The following is a 26810-nucleotide window of genomic DNA, read 5'->3' on the forward strand; positions in this document are numbered from 1 at the left end:
GATGCTTTTAATTTGTTTACATCAGGCGGTCAGAGCCGTGGACAGCTTTAGGACCAGAGAGAGACTATTCTAGGCCAACAGAGACAACAACACAAACAACAACAACAACACATTAGATTAGAATTTGATGCCGTGTATGTCTTCTATAATTCATTGCAACATTAGATGTACTAATGTTTATTTATCGGGTTTTAGAGACCCCTCATAACACATTTAGCACATGCGCACCATTTCCATAAAACACCGGTTGCCCTGGTAGCTCTCGAGAGACTTACTATCGATAACAAGTTAGTTTTAAATTTGGTTTTAATTAACCGTTAAACCTTGTGTCAACCAGTAAAACAACACAACAACACACAAATGAATTTCATGCCGGAGGTGTAAATGAGGAGCAGCTATTGCTTCCTTGTCCACAGCATCCTTTTTAGCAAACTGCATCCGGCCACATTCACACCGACGTCATTTCAGTGCTGCAGCTATAAAGTGTTATTACACTGAGCTATAAAAAATGCCCGAGATCTTGTGGTTTAATAAAAACTAAGTATAAAATTAGACATTAAAGAATTTGGCACCGGGTTTTGATACCCGACCCGAATAAAGATCTAACCCCGATGAATGATGGGGATCAGTAAAAAAACTAAAATATAATAAATAAACTGCCTTGAGTCTCCTGTTGCAGTACCTTAAGTGTGTTCAAATATAATATAATTAAACAGGATATTGATCCATGAGGGGAAACCTGCTTTCAAAGGGATTGTGTAAAATATGTGCTGCAGGAAAAACAACAAGAGCAGCACAATTAAGATGATGAGGTAATGTAATTGTGATAGTTGACCATTGATTGAGAATGAGGCTTGTTGTCAAACTGCACATACAGCCAATACAATTGAGTTAACAGTCTACCATTAACATTATGAGCCATGAAAACATGCTGCCTCTTTAGTAGTCTTTAAGTAAATCACTTCTTGCTTATTGCAGTTTTGCTTCTTTCTTTTTTTCTCAAAACAAAGCAAGCACATAATACACACAAGACTTTGCATATGAGAAGTACCGTTCCAAAATGTAATACTTAATCTGAACGATGTCAGGCTCATATTTACTGTGTGGATTATTGCAGTGTAATATTTGCTTATTCTGGAACTCCCAGGAGTTCTAAAGCCAGCCTTTCCAGATTTGTTTCCCCCCCCCTCGAAGTGGATAAGTAGCTAAATCCCAGTGTTTGTCTGTGTGTGTTGGTATCACTTCTGTTTCTAGTCGTTCTCTTCTCATCTCCTTTTAATCTCCTCCCTCTCTCTCAAAGGTTACCCAAATATTGTGGCAACGTACGGCCGCGGATACACTGGATTCGCACCCAGCTACAGCTACCAGTTCCCCGGTGAGTTAAAGGCTTTCTTCAGATATCAATGTTGCATCTGATCACACACACACACACACACACACACACACACAGGTGGAGATGTCCAGGGATGCAACAGGGAAGCTACTGGCAGAGGCAGCGTTCATTAGTCCGGGATTAACACCTCCCACGGAGGCCCAGTGCCGCTTGTTTTATTTACACCAGTAATAATGGCGTCTCTGAGCACTCTACAGAGTTCAGCGGCAGCCTTCTAAGACATCGTGTCTCTTATGATAATGGACAGGAACCGAATTCAGCGTAGCGAGTGTGACATTAGTTCCCCCTTCACCCAGCTCCACCCCGCAGGCCTCTCGAGAGAACCTGCATCATTTGAGCGGTTCTGTGGCTCGTGATTGACTGGAGGGAATACTTCTCTTACTGCCGTTTCAGTCGGGGCCTCCACTCTCTCTCTCTCTCTCTCTCTCTCTCTCTCTCTCTCTCTCTCTCTCTCTCTCTCTCTCTCTCTCTCTCTCTCTCCCCCTCCCAGAATTTTCCCTAAAAACTGACTGACTGGCTGTCGGACTGACAGAACCAGCGTACACACACAAGCGCTCATCAATATACAAGTCAGTCACCAAATAATTTGCAGGGTTCTAAGTTTGTTACGTGTCTGGATTCCTCAACCGGGTTTTGATAAGCTGACGTATAGTGCAGTGAATTGCTTCCTCCTTTGTATCCCACACTTGACCATGACCAAATGGCTGAAATGGGGGAAGCTCTTCGTCTCCCGTTGGCCCCCCGATGTATGCAAATTCATCTGTGGAGAAGGCGAGAAATAAGCCGCGCTTTGTGTCGGCAGATACTTTTTTAAACATGGTTCTTATAATGGAAAATGAATGAAGTCATTTTCTGCATTAAAAGTGTTGACTCAGAGCGCCGGGCTCTTTAATGGGAGGCGTGCAGTCTGGAGGTGAGCAGCTGTACCTGTCGGCTGCAACGGGGCCCGCGGCTCCTGCGAATCCCGGGCAATTTCATGCCTTATTTAAGGACTTTACACATACTTTGTTTGCCGTGCCAGACATCATTCCCTCCACTGATAAGACGGAATGGGAAATATCTGACAGCACCTCAGATCTCTGTAATATCTGAAATAGATTCAGGAATGGTAAGACAGGAGGTCCAGCTGTGACCACCTGCAGATCGGACACATGCTAGATTTATACCTGACCACGACGTTATCTGACAGAAGAAATGGAGTAGCACCTGCTCGTCAATGCGGGGGGAACGCCAGTCGCATACAAATGTGGGAGTCAAGCAATTATTGTCTGTTCACTTTTCAGAAAATGGAATAATTTGGAAGTACAATGACCCATTCTTTTGGTAACTGATTGATATGGATGTGAATCACATGGCCAACACTGCTGTACATGATTGTTTTTGTGTGTAGCATACATCATGCCCTTCAGAATAAGTATTTGTCCATCCCTCATGTTCGGTGGAAGTTTATGATTCACAAAAAGGGGAAAGAAGCGATTAAAAGGGAAAGGAGCGATCAGTATGTATTCAGTAGAAGTAATTCTAGTTAAACATGGATTTTTTAAATGTTTGCTGTTTAGGGCAAATTAAGGGATATCACCTTCCCCGAGGCGGGATGTATGATCCTGTCCATGTTAAACTCAATTTAAAGAGTTTGATAAAGCTGTATGATTAAAACAGCCTCCTCTGGGCTCGCTCAACTCTTGACAGGGTAATTGGAATTTTTTAATGTATGAATCAAACTCCTTTTCCAAATTAAATAACCTCAGGCCAAATATTGACTGGTGTCCTTCCTCACTAAGATGTGGAAAGCATCCTCAATTTAAGATCAAAGGCTTTTTTCTCACTGTACAGAACCGCTGCTGAAACACTCCCATAAATAACTGGAGCTGAGGCCGGGCAGGCTGCATCCAAGAGGCGTAAATTGTGGGCAGCATTTCAAAGTTGTTGTTTTTTTTACACCCAGGAAAACCTCAGGGGTCCACTGTTAACAGGAAGAAAAGTGGTTCGGCAATTGTCCAATTGTCGAGATGAAACAGTGATAAAACATTGATCAGTGCTGAAACAGTGAATTAAGGAAGAAAACTCAATAAGATATACACAGAAGAAGAGAAACCAAAGCTGACATCCCTGCTGCTGAAACAGAGCTCGAGTGAAGGAAACGAGTGACGCGCACGCAGACGTAGTTTAAAGACGGAAAAGAAAAAACAGCAATCAGTGAAGCCAGTTGGACTCAAAGCTGACACCAGCTCAACGGCTGTTAAACAGTATCTGACAACTTGGCACTTTGGTCCCTGTGACACTCCCAATTAATTCCAACATTGATCACAAAGTGCCTTTGATATCGATCGCGTGCAGTATGTTTCTATGTGTCTGTGTTCGTGGGGCCGTGAGTTGCTTACAAAATGATTCCATCGTAGCACAGACATCATGACTATTTAATGCACTTAGAGACCTTCACATATTACAGATGTAAATCAGATTATCTGTCAAAAACCCGTCCATGCAGGCGAGCACATATCGGAGCATTTCCCTCAAAGGGCAAGCTCAGACGCTGATATTTATCTGTATTTAAACGAGTAATTAGTGTGAGACAACCGGGTACCTAAAACCAGAACTGAACACATGCCAACACATGTTTCTCTGACAGAGTTATTAGTGCTTTTGCACATCGTAAACATTTGTCTTCGTACATAGTATACGGACACGAATTCATGCCACACAACAATGGCGGTGGCAGGGTAAGACACATGGCACATCTGCTGACAGCGGAGAGCAGTGATGCAGTCGCAGTTGTTGTGCCAATAAAATAGGAGAAGAAGAATGCTGATGTTAACAATGCAGATTTCACAACAAAGGGCTTTACAAATGTTTTCAGAGGTAGAAAGTACAACTGAACTGAATACAGTTCAGTTTGATAAGATGGAAACAAAACCGTGTTCGGTAGCAGAAGAACTCTAATTGCAGAGCAGAAATGCAGGCAGCCTATGAAAATATGAGAAATTAAGCCGCAAGTTCAATAACATAAGCCCCGACATCATTAACCTACAAATTTGTGGTCGCACTTATAGGGCAGAAATGTAGTTTTTCACAAGTGCACAGAACTAATCCTGTCACACATGTTTGTTTAGCTAACACAGAATGCCTTCACACTGATAGAGACACAGCGAGGACTGGAGTGTTGGCTAAAGATGTCTCCTCTGATTTTTCCGAGCTGTATTTTTATATGCGCCGCTGTAATCACACACTTGTTTACCTTCTGGCAGTGTCGTTACAGCATGATGCTCGAACTAAAGTCGGATGTGAATTTCAAAGATGATGCTGCATACTGCGCGTGTAGTGACAATCAAGAAGGCAGCAGTGTTTTCCATAACCTCAGAACTCTAAATGGTGAGGTGGTGTAACAAATCAGCGACACCACCAGAACAAAAAGAGATCTTGTTTTTGTTTTTGTCCTTCCTCATCAGAGCTTTTGCCACAGTGGATTTAATGACGTACTATGTTGAAGCTACACATTTCCCCTTCAGCTTCACATTGATTTGATGCACATATGGTCCAAGAGACTTGTAATGCAATGATGCACATTGTCAGCTATTGTCTGTCTGAAAAACCGTCAGGACATTTTTCTCAGATTGTGCTGTTGCACATCCAAGATTTTGATGGCAAGCAGTGGTATTGTCAGTGTCAAATGAAAACAGAGGGGACTGTAATGTATGCATGCAAATGTGACATGTGATGTATACGGGTGCTGTCACGTTCCAGTTTTCTGCGTGGCTGCAAATATCCCCACTTTTAAGATGAAGACCCCTGACTTGCTGCCGTCGTTGTGATTCGGAAAGAAAATAATGCTAATATTTCTGACACTTTCACTCTCGAGCTGCTGCCGAATCTCCATATTCATTTCCAATTGTTGTGGAATATTTCTATGAATAGTCGGGAGAAGAGTGTCAAAGTGTTATCAAATCAATGTCAAATGAAACAGAGTCTGGATGAACGATCAAAGTTGTGATAGTCAATTTATTTGCTTGCAAGCAAAGAGAACACATTCTCACAGATACATCGCCGTCATCTGCAAGAGGTGCTCTGACGACACATTCAAATGCACGGACATTTATACTCAGCTAGAATGCTGTCACCTTGGTTCGCAAACAAGAATAAACAGAAGAAGGAAACCAGTCAAGGCAGATGTTTTTCTTTGAAGCACAGTGTCCTGTCTTTACGATAACCTGAAGGCACTTTATGGCCTGTTTACAAATCCCTTTGTTATCAGTTTGCCCCACAATAAACCATGGATACACCCAGTCAGATGCTTCCTTTGATGTCACTGTGACCTGGTCAAAGAGTTAAGTCACAGTATTGCAGAGACGGAATAAGCCTGTGAACCATCACACATCATATATGCCTGCAGAGGGTCATGCCCTTCAGCTGATGCCCATCAAGGGAAATACCGCAATCATGACCCCTGTGTGTGTCCCCGTCTTTAAAGACAGAAACAATGCACAGGAAAACAAGATAACAAGACACCTGGATCCGAAATTTACTAGAATCATTTAGAAGAAACAAGGTTTAGTGCCTGTTCTTCTAAAACTTACATTCTTTAACCCTAAAGCAGTAGACTGACATATTTTCCCATAACACAGTCCCCCCCCCCCCCAAGTAAGCTCACTTATGAATTGAGCGTCGTCTTTGCTTTAACCAGAAAAAAAATTCCTCTGCACGCACTAAAAAGATGCACACAAAAAAAGAAAATGAACCCCGTGTCTCAGAGTCGTGTTAATCAAGCTGATTGACACATTTGCATAATTGAGGTTAACTTGCTGAAAAGGGGGACCACAGTTAGCAACAGGCTAAACCCATCCTGCGCTAGCAGGCTACTTTAAAGGGTAGATTCAGCAAAATAACATTCCAAACATATTTCCCTCTCACTGCACATCTTCTGGTATCCAGCCATGCAGATCATTTTGTGCTCGGATGAAAGATGTCAGCCTCTGAGAGGTACGCTGCCACCCCGATGCAATAGAGGTGAGATTAAGTGAGAGCATGTCTTTGTTTGCGAGTTTGGGTGGACCGACCCGTTAACAGCTTGCCGTATCATATGCCGTTAAAGCAAAATGACAAAATTGGCAGGTATCCTGTACAACACTGTCAGGCAGCTTCAGAGTGATGTCGGGGTGGCACGTATTTGGGAATGCAGGTATCAGTATCACCTACGCTGCGCTAAGGAAGGTAGTTGACATGTCAGTCATGTGGCTTCAGTTCATTTTCTGCTATTGAACACACACACACACACACACAGCTGCCTGAGAACATGCAGCTGTAGGATCATTGTGCGTCTCAGTTATTGTGACCTCACTGCTCAGTCATTCCAACCACAGACGGAATACCGCTTTTGAGAAACGTCCGCATTCGCTCAAAGAAAACTTGAAAGTAACATTGACTATAAACAACGTTTTTACTCTGCTCGTGCTGGATGGCAGCTGGGGCAAGAATCAAAGCACGCGAACACAGCACGCAGAGCTCGACTTAAATTATCCGACTTCAGAGCTAACGTTTATCGGGCGACACAGAGCAAAAACTGTAATTGAAAGCATCTTTGAATCAAACGCAGGTACAAAATGACTTCCCTTTGATTCCTATCAGCCATTCCCGAGCTGCTGCCGTTGAGAACGGTTGGACAGGACTGATTTGTCAGATAGCTTCAAACGAGGAACATTCAAAAGTTCTGTTGAAATCAAGATCCTGGGCTCATGTTGTGGTGGTCGGCGCTCAGACGTCCGCTTCACTGCGTCTGGTGAATTTCTCTCTTCAACTTCAAGCGGCCGTAATAGTTGCCATCTTTTTTAAAGAAGCTGCATTCGTTTCCCGCTCTCCATGAACACATGGCGTGTCTGTTTTATTCATGAAATACATTAAGATTACGTGAAGAGATCAAACCTACAGTAAGATCATCATATTTAATGTGTTTTTCTTCCTCTTTCTTTGTTTTTATACGTACCTAATGGATGAGATAGGATGCTATTTCTTTTCTTACTTTAACCCGAAATGCAGCTGTGAGTATTGCTAGAAACCGAGAGAACAGGAGCTGACAAGGCACGGGGAACATTACTGTACAATATTCCCGTTTCTATGCAACCGCCTAATTAGCATTAGCGAGCTGATGAATGTGCTGTTGTATTATTCAACTCACAGCCCCCAGGGGAACATCCTGAGATGTGCCGCATTTAAAGCACGAGGTGTCTCGTTTTGGAGGACCTCACGTGATTAAGGCGTCGAACGCCACATTTTAAAGCAGCATCTCATTCTTTTATTTGAAGACACCACAAGAGTGTGCAAAGTGAAAGGTCCTTGTGTTCACTGTGCATATTAAAATGCAAATGGCTCGAAAGAAAATAGCAATAAGTGCAAGTTAAGCGTGTGCACTGTAATTTATGTACAGCATAGTTTCTGCCGGTGGTGGTAGCAAATATGGAAGCGAGGTTTCAGAGTGGTGGTGTCCTCCCATTGTGTGTATGATGTATGTATGACTAGGAGGCTTGTCTGTATGAGGGGGAATGTAATTAAAAAAGAAAATGTAGTGTGCATATGTGCATTATGAATAAGCTGTAGAAGTGAACATCAAAAGCAGAGGGAGACACCCCAGATGCATTCATATTGTACTTTCTATTGTTAACCAGTCTTGTATCCGTTCCTTTCACTGCACGCACATGAATACACAGTGGAACGCACAGACACACACAGGAAAGCTGTATTCGTACAAAGGCTGAGATGTGTATGAAGGGAAGAGGTGGGGGGACTTAACCAGGAGCCTCTCTCCGATCGCTGCCGTCTTCCTGTGCGACTCGCTGCCTCCACAGCCGCGCCCTCAGAGCCTCCCCTGGCATAAATGACCATTATGGCTCCATTAGGGGGCCTCTGGTAGGAGGTCATTATGCTACAGTGGGAAAAAAAACAGGGATGAAGATGTCAGTGGGGTCCCATCAGGGGGGGGGGGGGGGGGGGTAGACACAGACTGAGTGAGAGAAAGACATAACACTCTGTCATCCAGCTCCTCCAGATGTCATGACAGACAAACAGCAATCCAGGTCCAGTGAGTCAGCCTCTTAAGTACCGAAGTAAAAGAATGGAGAGAAAGGATGATAAAAGAGGGGAGAGGACAGCGGTAAGTGGAGCAATCGGCAATGAGAACTGAAGGGCTACAACTTACCTTAACACTATCCTTTTTATAAACACATATATATAAATATATATACTAAAGCTAATAATTTGGATGGGTTTCTTGGAGTTGGATGGATTGTTTTTTCTCTGCGTTTTACTCGTTGCCACATCCTTTCCTTGTCACACGCTTCATCCGTGTCGGATCTGTCCTCCCGTCAGATATGAAGTGTAGGATAGCGCCGCGGTGGCCCGGTCCATCCCTCTGTATCTCCAACTCCACAGACCAACCGACAACAGCACCCTGCATCATATTTAAGTGACAGGAAAACGCCATTTCAAACAGCCTGAAGTCGGTGTGGTGTAGATTTATATTTCTCTGCGTGGATGTTAACAGGACTCAACCCCAGCACGCGGTTCTGGATTCCGCCGTGTATGAAAAGCTGCACAGTGGCCTGGTTGGCTAGGAGACCGTCCCATACGCAGACGATGAGGGGTTTGTCTGTCCTGATTCAAGTTACTTATCCTGGCTGTAATACATGTTGCACATTTCTGCACCAATCAAAGACAATGAAATAGTTTACACCACCAACGAGCAGAAATGATTAAGCTGTCAGGATATTTTTAAGCAGCAAATGATTAGTCCGTTTATGAATCCATGTTATTGATACTAAAAACAACACGATGAAGATTTTCTTTTTCTTCAGAAAAGACAGATTTTGCATCCGTGGTAACAGTTCGGATTGTCCTCCTCAAATACAGGACACCGAGTGGCAGATTGGGGTTGAACCTGTAAGAGGTGAATGTTGCTCTATGCAACTGTAAATAACTGAAATGATGGCGGCTGACCTCTTGAGCCCTCTTTTCCTGTAGGAGAAGAATTTAAAGCAATAGAGAGCAGCTGTCCGCTCAGGAGATGGGCTATCGGGAAAGAGAGCTGCTGACCTGTGCAATTGGTATGATAGTGACTGCTCGTGGCGGCTGCATGCCCCTATAAACTGGGGCAGAGCCGGCCAAGCATATGATAAATGCACCAGAGGTGACATTCGGGGCATTGGCCTGAACCACCAGTTAGCCTCCCAGGGTTTAGCAACCTTCTGCCGTTGGATGGAAAGGTGTTGACGTGGACTATATAGAGACGTGAACTTTTTGAAGCAAATAGTTGCTTCTGCAAGGCTGGGGGTTAAAGACGAGAGGGACGGGTGAGGCGGTGTAGCGATGTGTCTAGTTTCATAAGCCAAAGCTCTGCTGCAGAGCCAAAGTGAACATGAGGATGAACGGGCAAACCTTTTTCCTACGTTAACATGGTGTTAAAGCAGAAAGGCCAGCGTCGGAAATACACGAGGGCAAAGGGCAAAACTGCCCCTAAGAAATATCATTTTGCCCCTGATATCACTAGGAGAGGGGCAAAAAATGCCCCCGAAAAAAATGGAGCGCTTCTTAATCAGACCTGTGACTGCGAGACTGCGGTCAACTCAGCAGACACTTACATGTTAGTGCACCTATATGCTGACATTCACGGTAAACGCATTTAAACGGCGCAGATCGGGAGCGAGCGAAGGACTTTGAAAGTTACCGGAAAGATTAACGTGAGACAACATCCGGTTTATTAAGACGAACATCCGGTTTTCAGAATAAGATGCCAACAAAGTATACATATTGCATAATGGAAATGAGATTAAATGAATTATATTCACATGAAGTATAAAACATGCTACCTGCATCTCGTGAGTTAAAGGGAAAATACACCTAAATTGTGCGTAAAGTGTCTTTATTCTTTGATTTGAGGGTTGCTGGAAATGAATAATACCTGACTGACAGTCAATGAAGATATTTTACTGAGTAAAAAATCTGAACTGAATTTGTACCTTCAAATGGCACATTTAAAAAAAAATGAAGGTGCTATAAAATTGTTTTTCTCAAAAATTCCACACTGACATGCATAAGTTCAGCACAAAAATGGGTAATATCACAATATTTGAGGTGCTACAAAAATATTTTTTCTCAATAATTCCACACAATGACTGATGTATATGTAATCAAGACATCGTTGACTTAATAATTGTTAATAGTTGTTTAAAACATTTAATAATAACAATAAATAACCACAAAGAAATAAGAATAAAATTGAATGTGATTGTCTGATTTGTTTGTTTTTTGTTAAATAAATCTAAGAAAACACTTTGAATCTGTAGGCTACTGCCTAATAGTCTTATTATTGCCATTTGATGACAATTGCTCATATACTGTAAGCCTAAATAAGTATATGTATTATTTTGAACAAAGGTTAAATGTTATTTCACAAGTTTCAAAAAATGCCCCCAATGTTTTGAAAATGCCCCTGGATTTCAGTCAGTGGGGGCAAAAATTGCCCCCAAAAAAATATGTGAATTTCCTATACTGAGAAAGGCCCTCAGGCTTCAAAGTCTTTTCTGTAAAACTTCTTCGCAATGTTCTGCTCCATTCCTCTCAGCACAGGCATCTCCAAATGTAGATGTGCAAACTGGCATTGCTCCAGTGCCACTGCAGCCTGGTGGATCCAGAGCAGGCATTGCATCGACGTTGACCCGAGTATCCCACTAATTAAAAGCGTGGAAGATGCCGTTCCAAACTTTCTGCCCAGTGGAACTCTCTTTCGCGCTGGCTACAGTCCATTACTTCCTATGTGGATGATGATGTAGTCTGGGACACCATGCGCGGTCATTATCAGCGGATCTGAAGCTCTCTTAAGTATTCAGACGTCTTATATTTCCCATTTCTGCCCAATAAGTACACCGCTTCTTGGCTACAGGGCTGGAGCAGGTGGAAAAAAATCATTGGCCTGAGGCTGATGAGGAGCTTACCTGTGTCCTGGGTGCATGCAACGTTGTCCTCCATAAGTACTTTTGTGTTTTCACTGCACTCGTGAGACATGGCGGGGGCGACGGGCGGCACACACACACACACACACACAGCAGCGGTATCGGCAGAACGGGTCTCTGTTGAGCTGGAGTTACACAGCAGATTGTTCCATAGATCCTGTGACCATCTCTCTACAAGCTGGGTGAGCCGTGACCCCAGCAAGTGGTCCCACAGGCCAGACTGAGTGCTACAGGGCTGAAAGCAGATGGCCCTCCTGATGCCACACTGACTCACAGAGTGACTTTAATTGCCCGCGCTGATCATTTGCCCGTCGGGTCTGTGGAGGCCGGGCCAGTCCATGAGTCGCGGGCCTTAAAATAGGGCCTGACGAGGAGCGCCCCGACCTCACTCACTCCAACGAACTCGCATCTTTCTCTCACACTCTCTGGACACGGGCAAGATCAAAGGCTCTTCAAGGCTGCGTATGAAGGCAAAGGAGGTGGAGGGACTTCTCTCTCTCTCTCTCTCTCTCTCTCTCTCTCTCTCTCTCTCTCTCTCTCTCTCTCTCTCTCTCTCTCTCTCTGCTTTCCTGTCTGCCTCTCTGACTCACTGTATCCACAGCAGTGCTGACTGCACACACACACACACACACCCTTGCACATGCAGACACTCCGAGCTCCCCAGGCCATGACTCCAGTCCCTGTGACAGTAGCGAGTGTGCTGCTCTGACGTCAGCGGACAGCACTGTATGTCACGCCGTGTCTACTTCTGTGTGTGCAGTCATCGAGCTAGACTGCTCTCAGAGCAGCCTCTGCTCTCCACAACAACAACAGCCCCTAAAATCTGTTTCACTTGCATTTGCTTTAGTGATCAGAGGGAGACACTGGAGGCTGCCGATGTCCTGTATGTGTTTTCCGGTGGATGCAACAGGTGTTGCAGCACTCCACCACTATGGCCCTCGGTGCTTTTACGGGAGCAGTGGTTTCCTTTATTGCTGTTTTGTGGCCATGTTTTTCTTTTTTCTTTGGAGATGCAGTGTATGCTGGCCCGTCTGCACGCTCGCATGCACACAAGTGCGTTCACGTGCACATACACGTGCGCCTCCTCGGGTGCATGAGCACCCGTCTCTGCGAAAAACCGACCGGCTGCACTCTGACACGGGGAACGGCGAAATGCCGGCTATTTCCCGAAAGTGGAAGAGAAGGCTCACCTCATTTGCCCAGGTCTGAGCTCACCCTGGGACAGTAGACGCATCCTCTCACACTGAAGCAGGCAAACAGTCTGCCATGGAGACCCACCGTCTAGGTTCCTGCGGCGGAGAAGATGAGCTGCTGCAAGAGGCAGAGTGGCACCACTAAAGCTCATTATGGCTCCACTGTTGAGCCGCTGGTCTAGAAATGAAACTTGAGCTGCCCTGCCTCGTAGGTGGCTTCTACCTTTGGACACTGCTGGCGGCCAGCAGCAGCAGCAGCAGCAGGAGGAGAGAAAAAGGAGCACAGACATGGCAGTGGGCAGAGGAGTACAATATGTGTGTCTGTGCAGGGGCGTGGGTCTTTTTTCACAGGCAAATTTGGGCGTCAAACACTTCATTTCCTCCATTCTGGGGAATTTTTCTGCATCCGTTTACGGTGGAGATGTCTTTATTTATGTAAAGGAAATACAAAATACAGGCTCCAGGTGATAAATATAAAATATGAGATTGTTTTGCTTTCAAATATACCTTCTTGTGCATGTTTATCATTGACCTGTTCATGTCAAGGATAAATGAATGCATTTAATTCATTTATGAACCCCTGGACCTTCTGATTTTAGTCTCGAAAATATCTTCCTCTGATTTTTCTCACAGTGGCCCTGATGCTCCTCCGTAGTTGACGGAGTAGAATTCCCCCTTTCGGCTAACTTACTCTCTTGCTAATTAGCGGCCGTATTAGAGTAGCTTTTTGCAGCGTTGCCTCCAGCCCAGCAGCCGGCTCTCCCTGCATCTGGCGAGGTGGAGCCTCAGCATCGCTCACTGCTCTTGAGGTCGCACACTGCCCCCTAATGAGTCGAGTTGCGTTCGAGCTGCTCTTCAGAATAAAAGACCTCTGCTACTTTCATGGTTTTATTTGGCAACGGGGGGGGGGGCTATGCCATTGTGCCTGTGAGACCCTGCTCAGTGTCTGCTGCCTCTTGTTTTGATCCCACCCACTGTTCGAGACCTCCAGGCCCAGCTAGTTGGGTAGCTGCTAGGTGTCTACCCAGCTGCCCCCTCCTTTCCCTCCATCCTTCCATCTCTCCCTCCCGCTGACTGTGCTAATAGCCCTCCAGTAGCTCTCATCTTCTCTCTCCCTAGTGCATGGACACATGCATATGTATATGAACATGTGTACATATATTCATAGTCATAGTGCACAGCCCCCTCTGCATGCACACCTCCACTCTGTGTGGAAACCTTGTTTTCAGCTCCAGTAAGCAAGTGGAGGCCAATGTTGCCGTGCTATTTTTGGGTCGTGCCACATGTTACCCTACTTGCCCCCGGTATCTGGAGCAGGGGTAGATTGTGTAACTGCAGTGCGTGGAGCCGGCTGAAATACAGCGGAGTCTGTCAGCGGTTTCACTTGGCTATAAAATCGTATTCATGAAATAGTGTCTGCAAAGCGGCCTGGTGTTATTACCAACGTTAATGCGCTGCATTTTATTCTCACTCTACATTAGTAATTCCTACAAGAGCAGGCGGTCACCGATCGGTGCAAATTCACAAACACATATTGAACTTGAATGGTGAAATGACACTTAATGCACTCGCTTCCTGTTCGAGGCAACCTGAAATTACCCCCCTTCATCATTCATCTGCCCTCTCCGCCACCACCCTCAGGACTGGGAGATGGGCATTAAAATGCATAAACAATGAAGGCTGTTTACTTGGACACTGATGAGAGGAGGCTTAAGTAGTCTGGTTTAATTAGAGTGATTGGCTCCATGGGGACCACACAGTCAGGGCCATAACAACTGATTCGCTCAGAGCTCACAGGACCTTTTCAAACTCCGAGTGTCAGGACTGATGTCAGAGGAGATTGGACTGCAGAGACATGTTGCCTTTGCTGATCCCAGGTTGGAAGAGAGCACTGCAGTTAAAAGCACTGAAGCAGACCATTACATAAGCACCACTGCAAGGTCAGACATCTGTGTCCTCCCTGTCTGTCTCTCTCGATTTAAGTCACAATCACGAAACTGCCTTGAATATTGGGGTTGCGAACCAAAGACCCTATCCCATTTGCAAACCAGTGTCACTGTTTCCAGAACCGAATGGATTTAGATGTTTTTTGCCTTATCTATTCTGGCAGATTCCCCCTCTCTTTTTTTCCAGCGCCTTATTGTTTCATTCTCCATTCCTCTTTCTTTATCTGCTTTGTGTGTGGGTGTGTGTGGGGGGGGGGGGTATTTTGAGGCTTGTGTGGAGGCAGAACGTGTTTAGATCAGTTCTGCAACATAGGAGCCGTTTACTTTTTACTGAAGTGCACGGGAAGGCGTACAAAGGGGAGGTCGAAAGTGCGGCTGCACTTCAATAAAGAGCCTAGTTTGTCCTCTTTGATGCTATGCCGCCATGCACTTCAGCTACAAAGAAAAGGCGCTCTTGTCACCGAGAATTGAAGTAAAAGACACCGAGCTTTTCCCTGAGCTCTCTCCGCCACGTCACAACATCACAGGCACTCGCTCCGGCCGTGTACAGCTGTGTGTTGTGTGTGCCGAGCTGGCAGTTTCCCTGGCTGGAGTTATTTCCAAGTTGAGGGTATATTGTGAGCAACATTATGATAAAATGTGTTTTTCCATCAACTCTGATTTATAATTGATTCCTATAGAGCTGGTTGTTTGTACGGTCAGTACACATCATGCAGTATAGGAACTGCAATTCAATCTGCCATCTTTGACAGACAACATAGTGAGTATGGAGCCCGCTCTTCAGCTGAAGGGCTCCGGGTCGAGCCCCCTCTCCAGCAAGGATCCGCCCTGCTGAAGTGCCCTTGAGCAAATCACTCCGTGCCTACTAGCTCCAGCGAGGCCGGTCGGTATAGCTCAAACCACACCTGACCTCTGACCTTCCTGCAGGGAGAAAGCCACGGGAATGGCATTGTATGTTTTGCGGTGTGGTGGCTTCGCGGGACCCAGCGCTCACACGCTGGTGTGAGGCATGAATTCCAAATACGCTGCAATGCTTCCGACGGATCAGATGATGTGACTCAGTGTGTCAAACTAATTTTAGAACATGATGATGTCTTGTAAAGGGGCAGAGTGGTGCTCCTGCAGCATGGGGGGGGGGGGATATTTTTTGTTCTCTGTGCCTCTGAAAGCTTACCCAGTTTAATTTTGACCAAGTGTATCTCCTTCCCGGCCTCATCATGTTGTTCAAAGGTATAAGATACGTGGGCAATTACTACCATAAAGCCAGGCTTTGCTGAGCTCTGGGCCCACTTCACGTCTGTAATTGACTTTTTCTCCCCCCCGATCTGAAGCCACAAAGTCTTAATGGCGAAGGCTCAGTGTGCCAAATGGTTTCATTACACACAGAAACCATTACCTTTGGCACAAAAGAACCGCAGCTTAGGCAAAGGGGACGCACACACACACGGGAACAAACACACCGATCCCACACGTACACACATCCGGTAGTAATGCCGTGTTTCATCGTAGGAAATGGACCCTTCTTATCACACTGCAGAGGTCAGGGGTCTTTGGTGTTGTGGAGCCAATATGTTCGAGCACTAGCAACAATAATACCACATATAAACACCTGAGGTATGTTTCAAGCCCTTAAACGGCACAGCACGGCTCATGGTATGAAGAGGTGCATCGTGTCCTGTGGTCAGCGGTTTCGCGAAATGCTGTTGAGTAGTTGACGTGAGCAGCTGTTGTGCGAACCCACAACCCATTTCACAGCAACAGTGCTCGGGATTCTGGGATATTATGATGACGTGTCGCTGAAACTGGGGTGGCCTCAGTATTGTGAAGCTGCTGTATTCGTACTCCTTTAGCGGCGCGTAACTCCATCGCTAAAATGACTTTTAACAGTCGTACACGTGCGATGTTTCAGTGTCCAAAAAGTGTGACGTTATTTGAGTGTTACATTATCATTTCATTGTTGCCGCAACACACTGCTGCGGTCCTTCTCAGTATGTCGTATTTGCACAAAGAATAACTGTGAATGCCCAGATTGCCTGAAGTCGAGGGACTCACCAGAGACAGACTTTAAATAAGGAAGGTGAAAATTGATGCATCAGACGCCGTGATATCCGGATCTTTTTTTTAGTCCCTGCGGTTCACGCTCCAACAACACCGGATCCTACAAATCCCATAATGCAAATTGTCTTTCATTAGACCCTCTCTCTCATTTAAAATCTGTCGCCTTCAAGTTCAAGCCGAGATAATGATCATCATGCTCTGTGAGTAAATTAATTTGACGTGTGAAATCAGCCGGAGTGCCCCTTTAAGAGCGTGGTCAAGTTCAAATTCAACATCCTGACTTCCCGAGTTTATATCATCTAAAAGTCAACTTGATGCGCAAAAGACACGGGGCAATACTTTTAAAAGATAACACAGGAATAAAATGGTGGTGTGGATGAATGCGTCTTCATGCTTCTATTCGAGTTCTTTGTGTCATTTTTCCAGCGTCTCCATCGCGGCCGTTCTACTTCCAGCACACCGCTCGGCGTCCTGTTCACCGCGTGACCTTTTGTGGCGCGTGCACAGAATCCAAACGCTGACGTGCACATGACAAAGATCCATTGGAATGATTGACAAGCAACCCAGCTCCGTTAATCAAGTTATCCTTACTCTGATTAGGGCCTTAATGCGAGTAAGATAACCCGGTTAAGGTGTTTACATGAGAGTTGCAATAATATGCGTATTGCATTAGTCCGGTTATAATTTAATTATTGGTGTGCATGCAAATGCTCTCTCGCTCCCTCTCTGGCTCATTCCCAGACACCAGTCTCTTTATTTCATGTTGGGGGGGGGGGGGGGGGGTCCCTGTGTGTACTGTAGGTCCCCGTTGATCAGAGGAGAGGTGAGACATGAGCATGTGTGTAACGGTTCATATGAAAAGCCACCTGGCTCTCTCTCCAGCTCTGTGATTCATGCCTTTGATAACAACAACCCAGAGATGCTTTCAACAACAACAAAGTAGCGCTGAAGGATGACAACAATGGGACACTTGTCAGTCTGGAGATGAAAAGATGTCTTGCTAGGTGCCTGTCTCTTTTGTAACTTTGATATATACAGTATATCTTTTTTTTCTGTCTTTTGTTGTTTATTTGTCTCTCCGTGTTTCCCTACATCTTATCAAAGGTTATTGATGAAGCAAAATGTGAAGTGGAGTCAGTTTTCCATCTCTGACAGAATGCCTCCCTCCTCCTCTGCGAAGGCGGCAGTGTGCTTCACTGCCTCCGCTGTGACTTATCAACAGACTTATTTCCGCTGGCTTGTCCTTCTTACTGTCATACAGTGACAGGAAAAAATAACATGCATCTCCTGGAGGATTTCTTCGAGTTATTACATTGGATTTGCAGTGAACAGTGACACCTATGCACTCCGTTGATGCAAATGCAAAATAGAAAAATCTTAGGATAATTCGTAATTAGATTTTTCCGAGGCAAACAGCCAGGAGGGTTTTTTTCTTCTTTTAAATCAATCTTCTGTTTGGTTTCCATTTATCTGTTTACAATGAGATGAGCCCGGTTTTGATAGAAACCTGGATAAATTAAATGAAATGATCTTGACATGTCCATAATCCGTCATTAAAAACACTTTAGTTAAGGCAGTTCAATTTACAACTACACATTTCAGAGTCCGCGAGTAACACAATTCATCCACTTCGCTATTAGACTTACTGTACGTTTGACATTTGAGCACTTTTACTTATTTTTCATGACTTTATTATCGGTTGAACTGAGTAATATAATCTCTGTTCTTGAAATATTTCTTTGTGTCCAGAATATCTTCCAGAGTTCCATGAGAATTAATTGGACACCTTATTTCTCCCTCGATCTCTCATTCTCTTTGTCTTCTCCTCTCTTTGTCTTCTTCTTCTTCTGCTGCTGATTTAGCTGCTGTCCTTCTCTGCTCATCCGTCTCGCTCATCTCGGCTCTCCACCGTTCATCTCTCTCTCTCTCGCTCCTTCTGTCTGCCGCCGAAGCCGACTACAGCTTCGGGCTGAAAGGCTTGTTCACAAGCCTCTTTCCAAAACCAAGCTCCTGTGTTAACCAGCGTAGCATGAAGCCCCTGTTAGCCAGCAAGTTAACCCTGGTTAACGCCACGGCGATGCTTTATTTAATAAGCGCGTCTGGGAATTTCCTTCTTCTTGGTCAACAAAAAATGTTGATACTGCACTTTATTCACACTTTCCAAACATTAAGTGTGTAATGTACTTTTGCTTACTTTACTCCATTTGGGATTTCCACTGAAAATGAAGTGCCCTATTAGTTTTCAGGGAGATATTGATATAGGGGCATGGGCTACTTCGTCCATAGGGCTGCCGTAGAATATCTGCTGTCCCTGGGCTCCTCCTGTGCATTAGAGAGTTGACAGTTCTTCTTATAGCCGAAATGAGCGGAGTGCTCTGTGACTGATGGCGCTCCTTTGTCAATGACGGGAGGGGAGCTGCTGCTGGCAGTTTTGGGCCAAAGAACAGTACAGATTACATTAACATCAGTCAAGCTGTTGTCAGACGGGTGGGACATAAATAGGACCTCATTGATGCATAATGCAACAACTTTTCACTGTGATGTTTTCTCAGTAATAGGATCAGAAAAGTGGCTAGAGAGGCAGCGCGCCAAAGATCTGCAAAGATGTACCACAAATAGTGCTATAGGAGAAGAACCAGCAGTAATGTTAAGGATGAACACAAGTTAAGATCATACACAAAATTCACCTTGAATGACGAGATGTAGTGTTGAAGCGCTTTGAGTGGTCGGAAGACTAGAAAAGCGCTCTACATGTACAGTCCATTTACCATTTACCATACTCTGGTGATGAGTCATTGACACACAGTGGGGCTCAGCGTGGGTATCTCATACTTTGCACGTCAGCTGGATTCTCACGATGTCACAAGATCGCGGGATCACATATCACACGACCGATCCAATCTTGCCAGGCTTTAAGTGATGCTGCAGCACGGACCAATCAGCGTCCTGTGAGGAGCTACTTACGTGTGGCTTAGATGTATGCCAGAAGACACGGAGGGGCGGCAGTTATATCAGAGCTGGAGAGTAGTTCTTCGTGGAAGGACGAGCAAAGAACAACACCGAGGGATTTTCTCGGTGGAAAAGACGTTTTTGCTCTTCTCCCGACTGGCTTTGGCAAGAGATTGATTGACAGATGGTTCATTCAATCAGCCGCCAAGTATTTTTGAAAGGGCCTGCCCTTTTCTAAACCGTTTCTGATGATGGCTTCTCAGATGGCTCGGTGTATCAAACCAGCTGGCGGGTCTGGTTCGGGTATCTCAGGGCATAGTGACTGACGGACTTGGCACTTCTGTGGTTGAAAGCAAACAATGCAACCGCAAAGCAGCTTAAACTCATGGTGACATTAGGAGGAATGCATCATCAGTGGTCGTGACGGGGGGCTAGAATTAATTTGACCAATCGTATCACCTCGTTCTCTCTACTTTAAAAGAGGTATGATATTCAGCAAAGTGCTTTGACAGGTTTGTAATGGAGAAAACAAAGCTTTTGACCTGGCCTGTGCAGGCAGGAAACCTTGACACGAAAATTGCACCGTGCTGTTTGATCACTGTGACACTGCCCCGACTGCGTCTCTCCTCCTACTTCAGTACAGTCAAGTTCACAGAGACTCACAAAATACAGGTGCAGGCAGAAAAGAGCCGGTGTGCACCCAAGGAAAATGCTACTTTCCAGGCATAGCGCTGCAGTGTGTGCTGTGCACACATCATGAAGATATGAATACATATTGTGTCCATGAATTGGACGTGCAATTCTGTTCGGCAGGTTGCTTTTAGCTGAAAGGGATATGGACACATGGGGGGTAACAGTTCAGCATCAATTTCTGAATGTCGGTCAATATTTGCAAACCGTGGAGTTGAACGAATAGAACTCGACAAGTCTGTGTCAAAGTTGTAAAGACATTTTTGTGGAAAGAATAACCTCAGACTGGAAAATATATGTTAGAAATGTGCAACTGTTTTTGTTGTGAATACGAATCCTTTTCTTTTATATATATGTATATATATATACATATATATATATGAAATTCTAATGTTTGTGTTGAGAAAGTGTCATTCTTTTTGCTTGGAGAGGGCGAAAATGAGATTCTTGACAGCGCTGATCTTTCTTTAGGTCTAATCTGTCTTCCTTTGTGTGTGCTCTCCTGGAGAAGGCTGGATTTCTGTGCTACAGGCTTGAGGAGCGAAAGCTGAGGACAGTTCCCCGGAGTCCGGACACCAAAGGCCCCCGGGCATCCACAGCTCATAAACAGATGTGTCCTTGTCCCCAGCCAAGCGCAGCCACTCAAGTGGCAAAGCAGGGGCCCAATAATTGTGAAGAATTGAAAGCTAAATATTGGCTTTATCTCCTCAGTAATAAAAGGGCCATGAAATTGATTTAATGCTGCAGCGCTTCTCTTGGGTGGCTTCTTACAGCGTGAGCACAAAACAATGAGCAGCAGCCATCTATTAATTAACCCACCTAATCCTGCAAAGTTAATCTCTCGCCACAACTTTGCCCGCAACTAACTTCCAAGCCAGTGGGTCTATTGGGGGTGTCATGACAATGGCAGAGCGGGGAAGATGGATTCAGCACTTAGGAAAGGAGAGGGAGGGAGGGGGGATAGAGAGGTGGAGTGTGCTGCATGAAACACTGTTCCGCCCAGCAACCGTGGGGACTGTAAGTGGAAATGCAGGGGTGCATGGCCATCATTAGCATAGTATCAGAGTTGATTTGTGTTTTTGTGAAAAGAGGCGGAGAATATCATTTGAGCTGTATGAATCAGTTCCCCGGTGTGGCAGCGGCAGCAGCGGCTGATTTTAGTTGCCTTTTGTCGTCTTTTTTTTCCCGCCTGTTCTTTTTTTCCCCTTGCCGCCTCGGCCCCTTATTCTCTCTTGAGCTGTTAGACGGTTGGGAGGAAAAGTGACATTTCTTTCTCTTCTTCACCTGCCTGCCAGTCGCAACATGATGGCACCTCACACCCAACACACTCATTCATGGTCGAATTGTGTCGGCCGAGTTGTGAATTACCTCCTTCTCAGCCGGCTGATGAAAAGCTATGTGTTTTTCTCTTTGGCTGCGGCTCATCTGACCCTGCCCTGTCACCCCCCTCCTCCTCCCTCTCATCTCGTCTTTTGTGTGAGCCCCTCTTGGTGGAATAGCAGTACAAGGCTGACTCGGAAAATAGGTCACCCACTGGTGCACTTCTCACCTCCACAGCTTTCAAAAAAATGATTCTCGAAGGTGTCCTGTGCCATTTTGTAATGTCTAAACCACACAGTCTCCAGCATATGGCCAGAACATAGAAGAAATGCACACATTCATCTGAAAAAAATAAGAAATTAAGAAGGAATCCAACTGAGGGAATTTGAAGATCTTTTTTTTTCTTCTTCTTTGCTAGTTAGGAAAGCATTTCCTGTGGAGATAATTTTAGGATACTGATTAGACATAGACGGTGTTGAGCCCAGAGTGAGGAATCTCATCACCACCGCTAATGACATGCCATTCCTGTGCTGGAGAGGAGCCCAGGCCCTGGGCATGGACTCGCCTCTGTCAGCCACCTCCAGCTACTGTGTTCATTAAGGCTAACAATGTAATTACAATTCACAGATACTGCGTCGGCTTAATTACAGACTGATTATTAGGCTGATATTTGCAGGAATAATCAGACCCGAAAGAAGGGGATTAGTATTTGCATGTTAGTAACCATAAATCAAAGTTTTTGTGCCCTGGTTTTGATATCATTTGAAATTAGCCTCATGACGATCACGACGAGCCCATTGAAGCTGCACAAGTTCTTTCTATTTCAGTGTGATATTCGGTGAATTGCTCCTGGCTATCCCTCTGTCTCTCCGTATGGATCAGTGGGTCGACAGGGTTTTGAATATCACAGTGGGTTCAGTGAGAGTCGGCTGATAGATGTCGCCCTGACATGAGCCCCAGTCTTTTGACAGCTATGGTTTTTATCCCGTAGCTCAGTGCTGGTATCAACATTCTCCTGTAGCTCTGGGATGTACTCATCCATGTGCAGGAAGTGATGCGTGTGTGTGTGTGTGTGTGTGTGTGTGTGTGTATGTGCCTGCAGGCTTCCCAGCGACAGCATACGGACCGGTGACGGCAGCGGCGGTAGCAGCAGTGCGTGGCTCAGGTAGGGGGGCCCGTGGAAGAGGCGGCTACTTGGCGTACCCACAGAGCACAGGGCCAGGTAAACGCTCTGTCCATGTTCTGTGTGGCTGCTGCTCTCTCCAACTTCTCCTGCTCTGCTTCTCCCCATAGACATAGTCCCCCGAGGCCCCCATGCACACACATCCGGCAACGATTTGAGTTTAGACTGACAGCATCGTACACACATACAGTAGAGATGTATATCCAGGGCCTCTCTGTGTACATGGTTCCACTGTTAAAACTGTTACTTTGATTTGACTCCAAAAAAAACAAAAACGGGAGGCAACATTTTCTGTAAGTTTAGTGGACTAGTAGGGAAAACTTTATAATATACAGTTAATGTCACACAAAGAAATTGAGTGCAGCCTACGTAAAAAAAGCCGAGGCAATGAGATTATTAATATGATTAAAGTCAGCATATGCAATACATGAGACTATTTTCTTTCTGTGTATTGCATAAAGTCTACATTAAATAATTAGTTCACACTCAATATGCGTTTCAACAAATTCATTTGATTAACGTTAATTTTAATAATTTAATAAATTAAGTAATTATTGTTAGTTTCACCAACTTAATCTTAAGCACGCAAACATAATAAACCAAATCAGAGGTAAAAACACTTCTGAGACATTAGAATAAAAAACTGTTCCCTCCATACGAATTACAATTTGACCCTGCAATGTGTCCGGTATCAGTTTCCAGAGTTAAGTCAGGACATACAGCTATCTTAAAACCCTTCACAGTACATAACTCCTGCATAAAACTCCTTCTGGAACATACGACTAACTTAACTGAGCTTTACAGGCACTGCACAGTGCTGACACATGGACTCAGTGTCCCAAGAAAGTTGCCAGTAATCACAGTTTCCAAAATTCCCAAAAAGACGATTTTAAAGTGCAGCTCAATGTCTCATTTATAAACATATTTCATTAAACTATGAACAAAAAAAAAAGCCACCCCACACCATTAAGAGAAAAACTTTCAGCTCCACACTATACCTCACTGGGAACACTCAGTATGAACATGTGCTTTAGAACACGGGGAAAAGCACAAGCCGTGTCGGCCCAGCAGCCATGTTTGATTATCTAAGCCAGTGTTTTCAGTCTCTCAAGGAGTCTTTGAAAAACTTCAGAGGTCTGAAAAGTTTGGGAGGATTTTACTCTGCAAGACACACAGATTATTATCTAACTATGCACTGTCACATTTGTTGATGAAAGCATACACATCAATTCAAGAGGGCTGAGACGGACGCTTTCCAACAGTCTCAGGGACGTTTTGTTCGAACCTTCTCGCACGTGAAGGATGCCATTTGCACACACTTGCTAGTTGCTACACTGACCTACTGCTCCTCCTCGGAGGTATACAAAGTACAAGAGGCACCATCCGACATGATGAAACAGAAGAGCACTCCTATTCAAGGCATGACTTTAACGATAATACTTTCAAATCGCCAATCAATATCATTTCTAATTCTATTTCTGTAAAACTTAAGAGTTAGCAAAAATATTTTAAATACTTTTGCATAAATGATAGAAAATATCTCAAATAAATAAGACAACAATGTACAAAAGCACTACTAGTATGTTCCCATTATAACCATTTCCATTACATTTCTCCAGAATAAACCTTTAACCCTTTTGGCTTTAACGTAAACGTTCCTTTCTCTAACTAATCCCTCCGCACTCACTGCAACCGAAATACAAAACAATCTTCTTTCACCAAAAGTAAAACAGCGCAGCTCTAAGTCTTTGCTTCGGAGCTAATGGCCTAAAACAAATGTCTGCTGATTCAAGCTACCAATAAAAAAAAGAACATAACACACACGTGTAATTTAAGTTCATAGCCACAAGTCCATGGGATGTTACCTGAAGCATGAGCAAGGGAAAGAGGGAGAACAGAGGAGGATTGATGGGTAAAAGCTGCGAGAGACCAACGCGGCGCTCTGACCGGCAGCAACAGGAGACATCTCCTCCTCACGGGGTCCAGAGACTGTAGACCCTCGTCCCCTCTCTGCCCGATGAATACAAATGCCCTTCACCTCGGTCCCTTTAATCAATCAACCATTCAAAAGACATACTTTGCCAGTTAGATTACGGATAAAATACAAGAGTCTAAACGTAGGTTACAAGCGGTTCAGGGATTATTCCTTTGAGATCTCCTTGCAGCAAACATTTTGTGAATTAGTACAGGTTAAAAAAAAAATGTTTGCAAATTCGGCAATACACTTTGTCTAAATATTTGACTGCCAGGAGAATATTTCTCAATGTTTTGTTTGTCGTTAGACATGGTGTGTTAAGATCACCATTCATGGTGAACTAACCCTAGTTATAGTGACATGTCAGCAGTCCCACAATTCTCACTAAAGCTCGTCCTGTTGACTTGTCATGCTCCCGCTCTTCTTCACTTTTCATGTACTTTTCTATCTACCGGTATCTGGTGAAAGCACCCTGAACCTTGGACACTTTACTAACGACTGTTTGCCATGTGGTTGCTGCGCCGATTTAAATGGTATTCTGCACCTGTATGCTGCGGGGTACGAGTAAATACTAATGTTTAAAAATTCAGGTGGAAAGACAAGTCTGTGGCTCAGACATCAACTTCCAATACAACATACTCCGTTAAAGCGTGATTACAAGCACACACACCGTGTTCGCGTACAGACAAATATCTCCCAAGAGATGTGGTCCAGAAAACAGGAAGCCGGTTTCTTGCTGTCTTAAACACAGCATTGATTGACTCGTTGGCTTCATTTGGACATCCTGCTTTCTGCTCCTTAACAACTGTAGATCATTCAGTAGCTGTCAATAACCGCTCCCCTGACTGAACACAGCCTCCAGGCTTTAGTGTAGAGTGTCTCTCCTAATCAGACGTGCAATTAGAAGCTCGTTGGTAAAACTCTGTTTTAATTGTAACTCGGATGCTGTCTGCGCTGTGCAGTCCCTCGCAGACATACAGTCAGTAGACTGCCGCTAATGTCACGTGGCGGCGACACCTGCTGAAGATGCACACACGTGCACATGAGAACACACAGGCGGCGACGGTACGAGTGGATGAAGTGCACGCGTACCACCTACAGGCGCACACGCGCACAGACAGAACAAATTCCCCCCGTCTGTCCTCATTTGCACTAAATTCAAATCAACACGGGGAACACTGGAAGCCAATCAGATGCTCGGTCTTGCACGTCGGGCTATTTGATTTTGCATTTTCAAAACAAACAATTTGCCCAACAATTGCAATGAACATCACCAAGAAGCAGGAATGTTGATTTGGGGTTAGCAGCAGCCAGGAAGCAAGAGACGTGATGGCAACCATTATGTACAGTTTAATTCTGACAGCTGCAAATGGAAGGGAGACGAGTAAATGACTATGAACAGGGGGAGGGGGGGGAGGATGTGGGTGGTAAACAGTGACATCATGGGCCTGTTTTAGAGTACTTAGACTGCCATGAGGCAGCAAAACATCACTCAGGGAAATAGCATCTGTCTGCAAAGCATTATCACAACAACAGCAAGCCAATCTGGAACATGGATGTGATATAAAAAAAAAAAAAATCAGCTGTATTCTTCTGTTGTTACCATTTCTTCACTGTTTCATTCTCTGGAGGAAAGCGTCACCAATGCCTCTTGATGATATGACGCGTCCGGTCCTTGGTTCTGTGCTGTGTGGATTTGTGACTTGGTAGAATGCAGGGTTTCCGGCACAGCCTCACTTACTCTTTGACAATGAGTGACAAATGGTTTATTGATGATTTATCAAGTGTTTGAGACGGTGCTAATAGCGCACTACTACATGGCTGGATACACTCAGCGGTCTCTTCTCTCTATGCAGACACAGACGGAACAGAGGACACAGATTGTTAAGGCTTGACCTTCCTCTCTGTGTGTATTGTCCGGGGATGTTGCTGCATCTCCGTCCTATCATTCAATCTCATTTGCAGCATCCTCGGGGCCCAAAATCAACTCGGGATTGGAAATAGCAATTCTAGAGGTTCATTTATTCATTTATTTGCCCAATTTTCTAATTTTAGTGCAGACGGGGGTTTTTGTTGCAAAGAAAAGAAAAAAGCACATATAAGCTGTAAGT

At 44.7% G+C, this 26810-nt stretch overlaps 1 protein-coding gene across 9 annotated transcripts in view; it reads left to right on the forward strand.

The window, feature by feature from the left end:
- Window positions 1-26810, forward strand: part of LOC306787691 (RNA-binding protein Musashi homolog 2) — a 218196-nt gene that overhangs the window by 172292 nt on the left and 19094 nt on the right. For 6 of the 9 annotated variants that reach the window (XM_079282911.1, XM_079282912.1, XM_079282910.1 and 3 more), the window contains exons 10-11: window positions 1301-1375; window positions 22644-22763. In XM_079282911.1, coding sequence (XP_079139037.1) covers window positions 1301-1375; window positions 22644-22763 — 195 coding nt within the window. The remainder of the gene's footprint in view (window positions 1-1300; window positions 1376-22643; window positions 22764-26810) is intronic. The other 3 variants (XM_079282915.1, XM_079282914.1, XM_079282916.1) reach the window with 2 other exon arrangements.

The sequence above is a fragment of the Melanostigma gelatinosum genome (assembly GCF_949748355.1).
Source record: "Melanostigma gelatinosum genome assembly, chromosome: 14".
Classification (NCBI taxonomy): Eukaryota; Metazoa; Chordata; class Actinopteri; order Perciformes; family Zoarcidae; genus Melanostigma; species Melanostigma gelatinosum.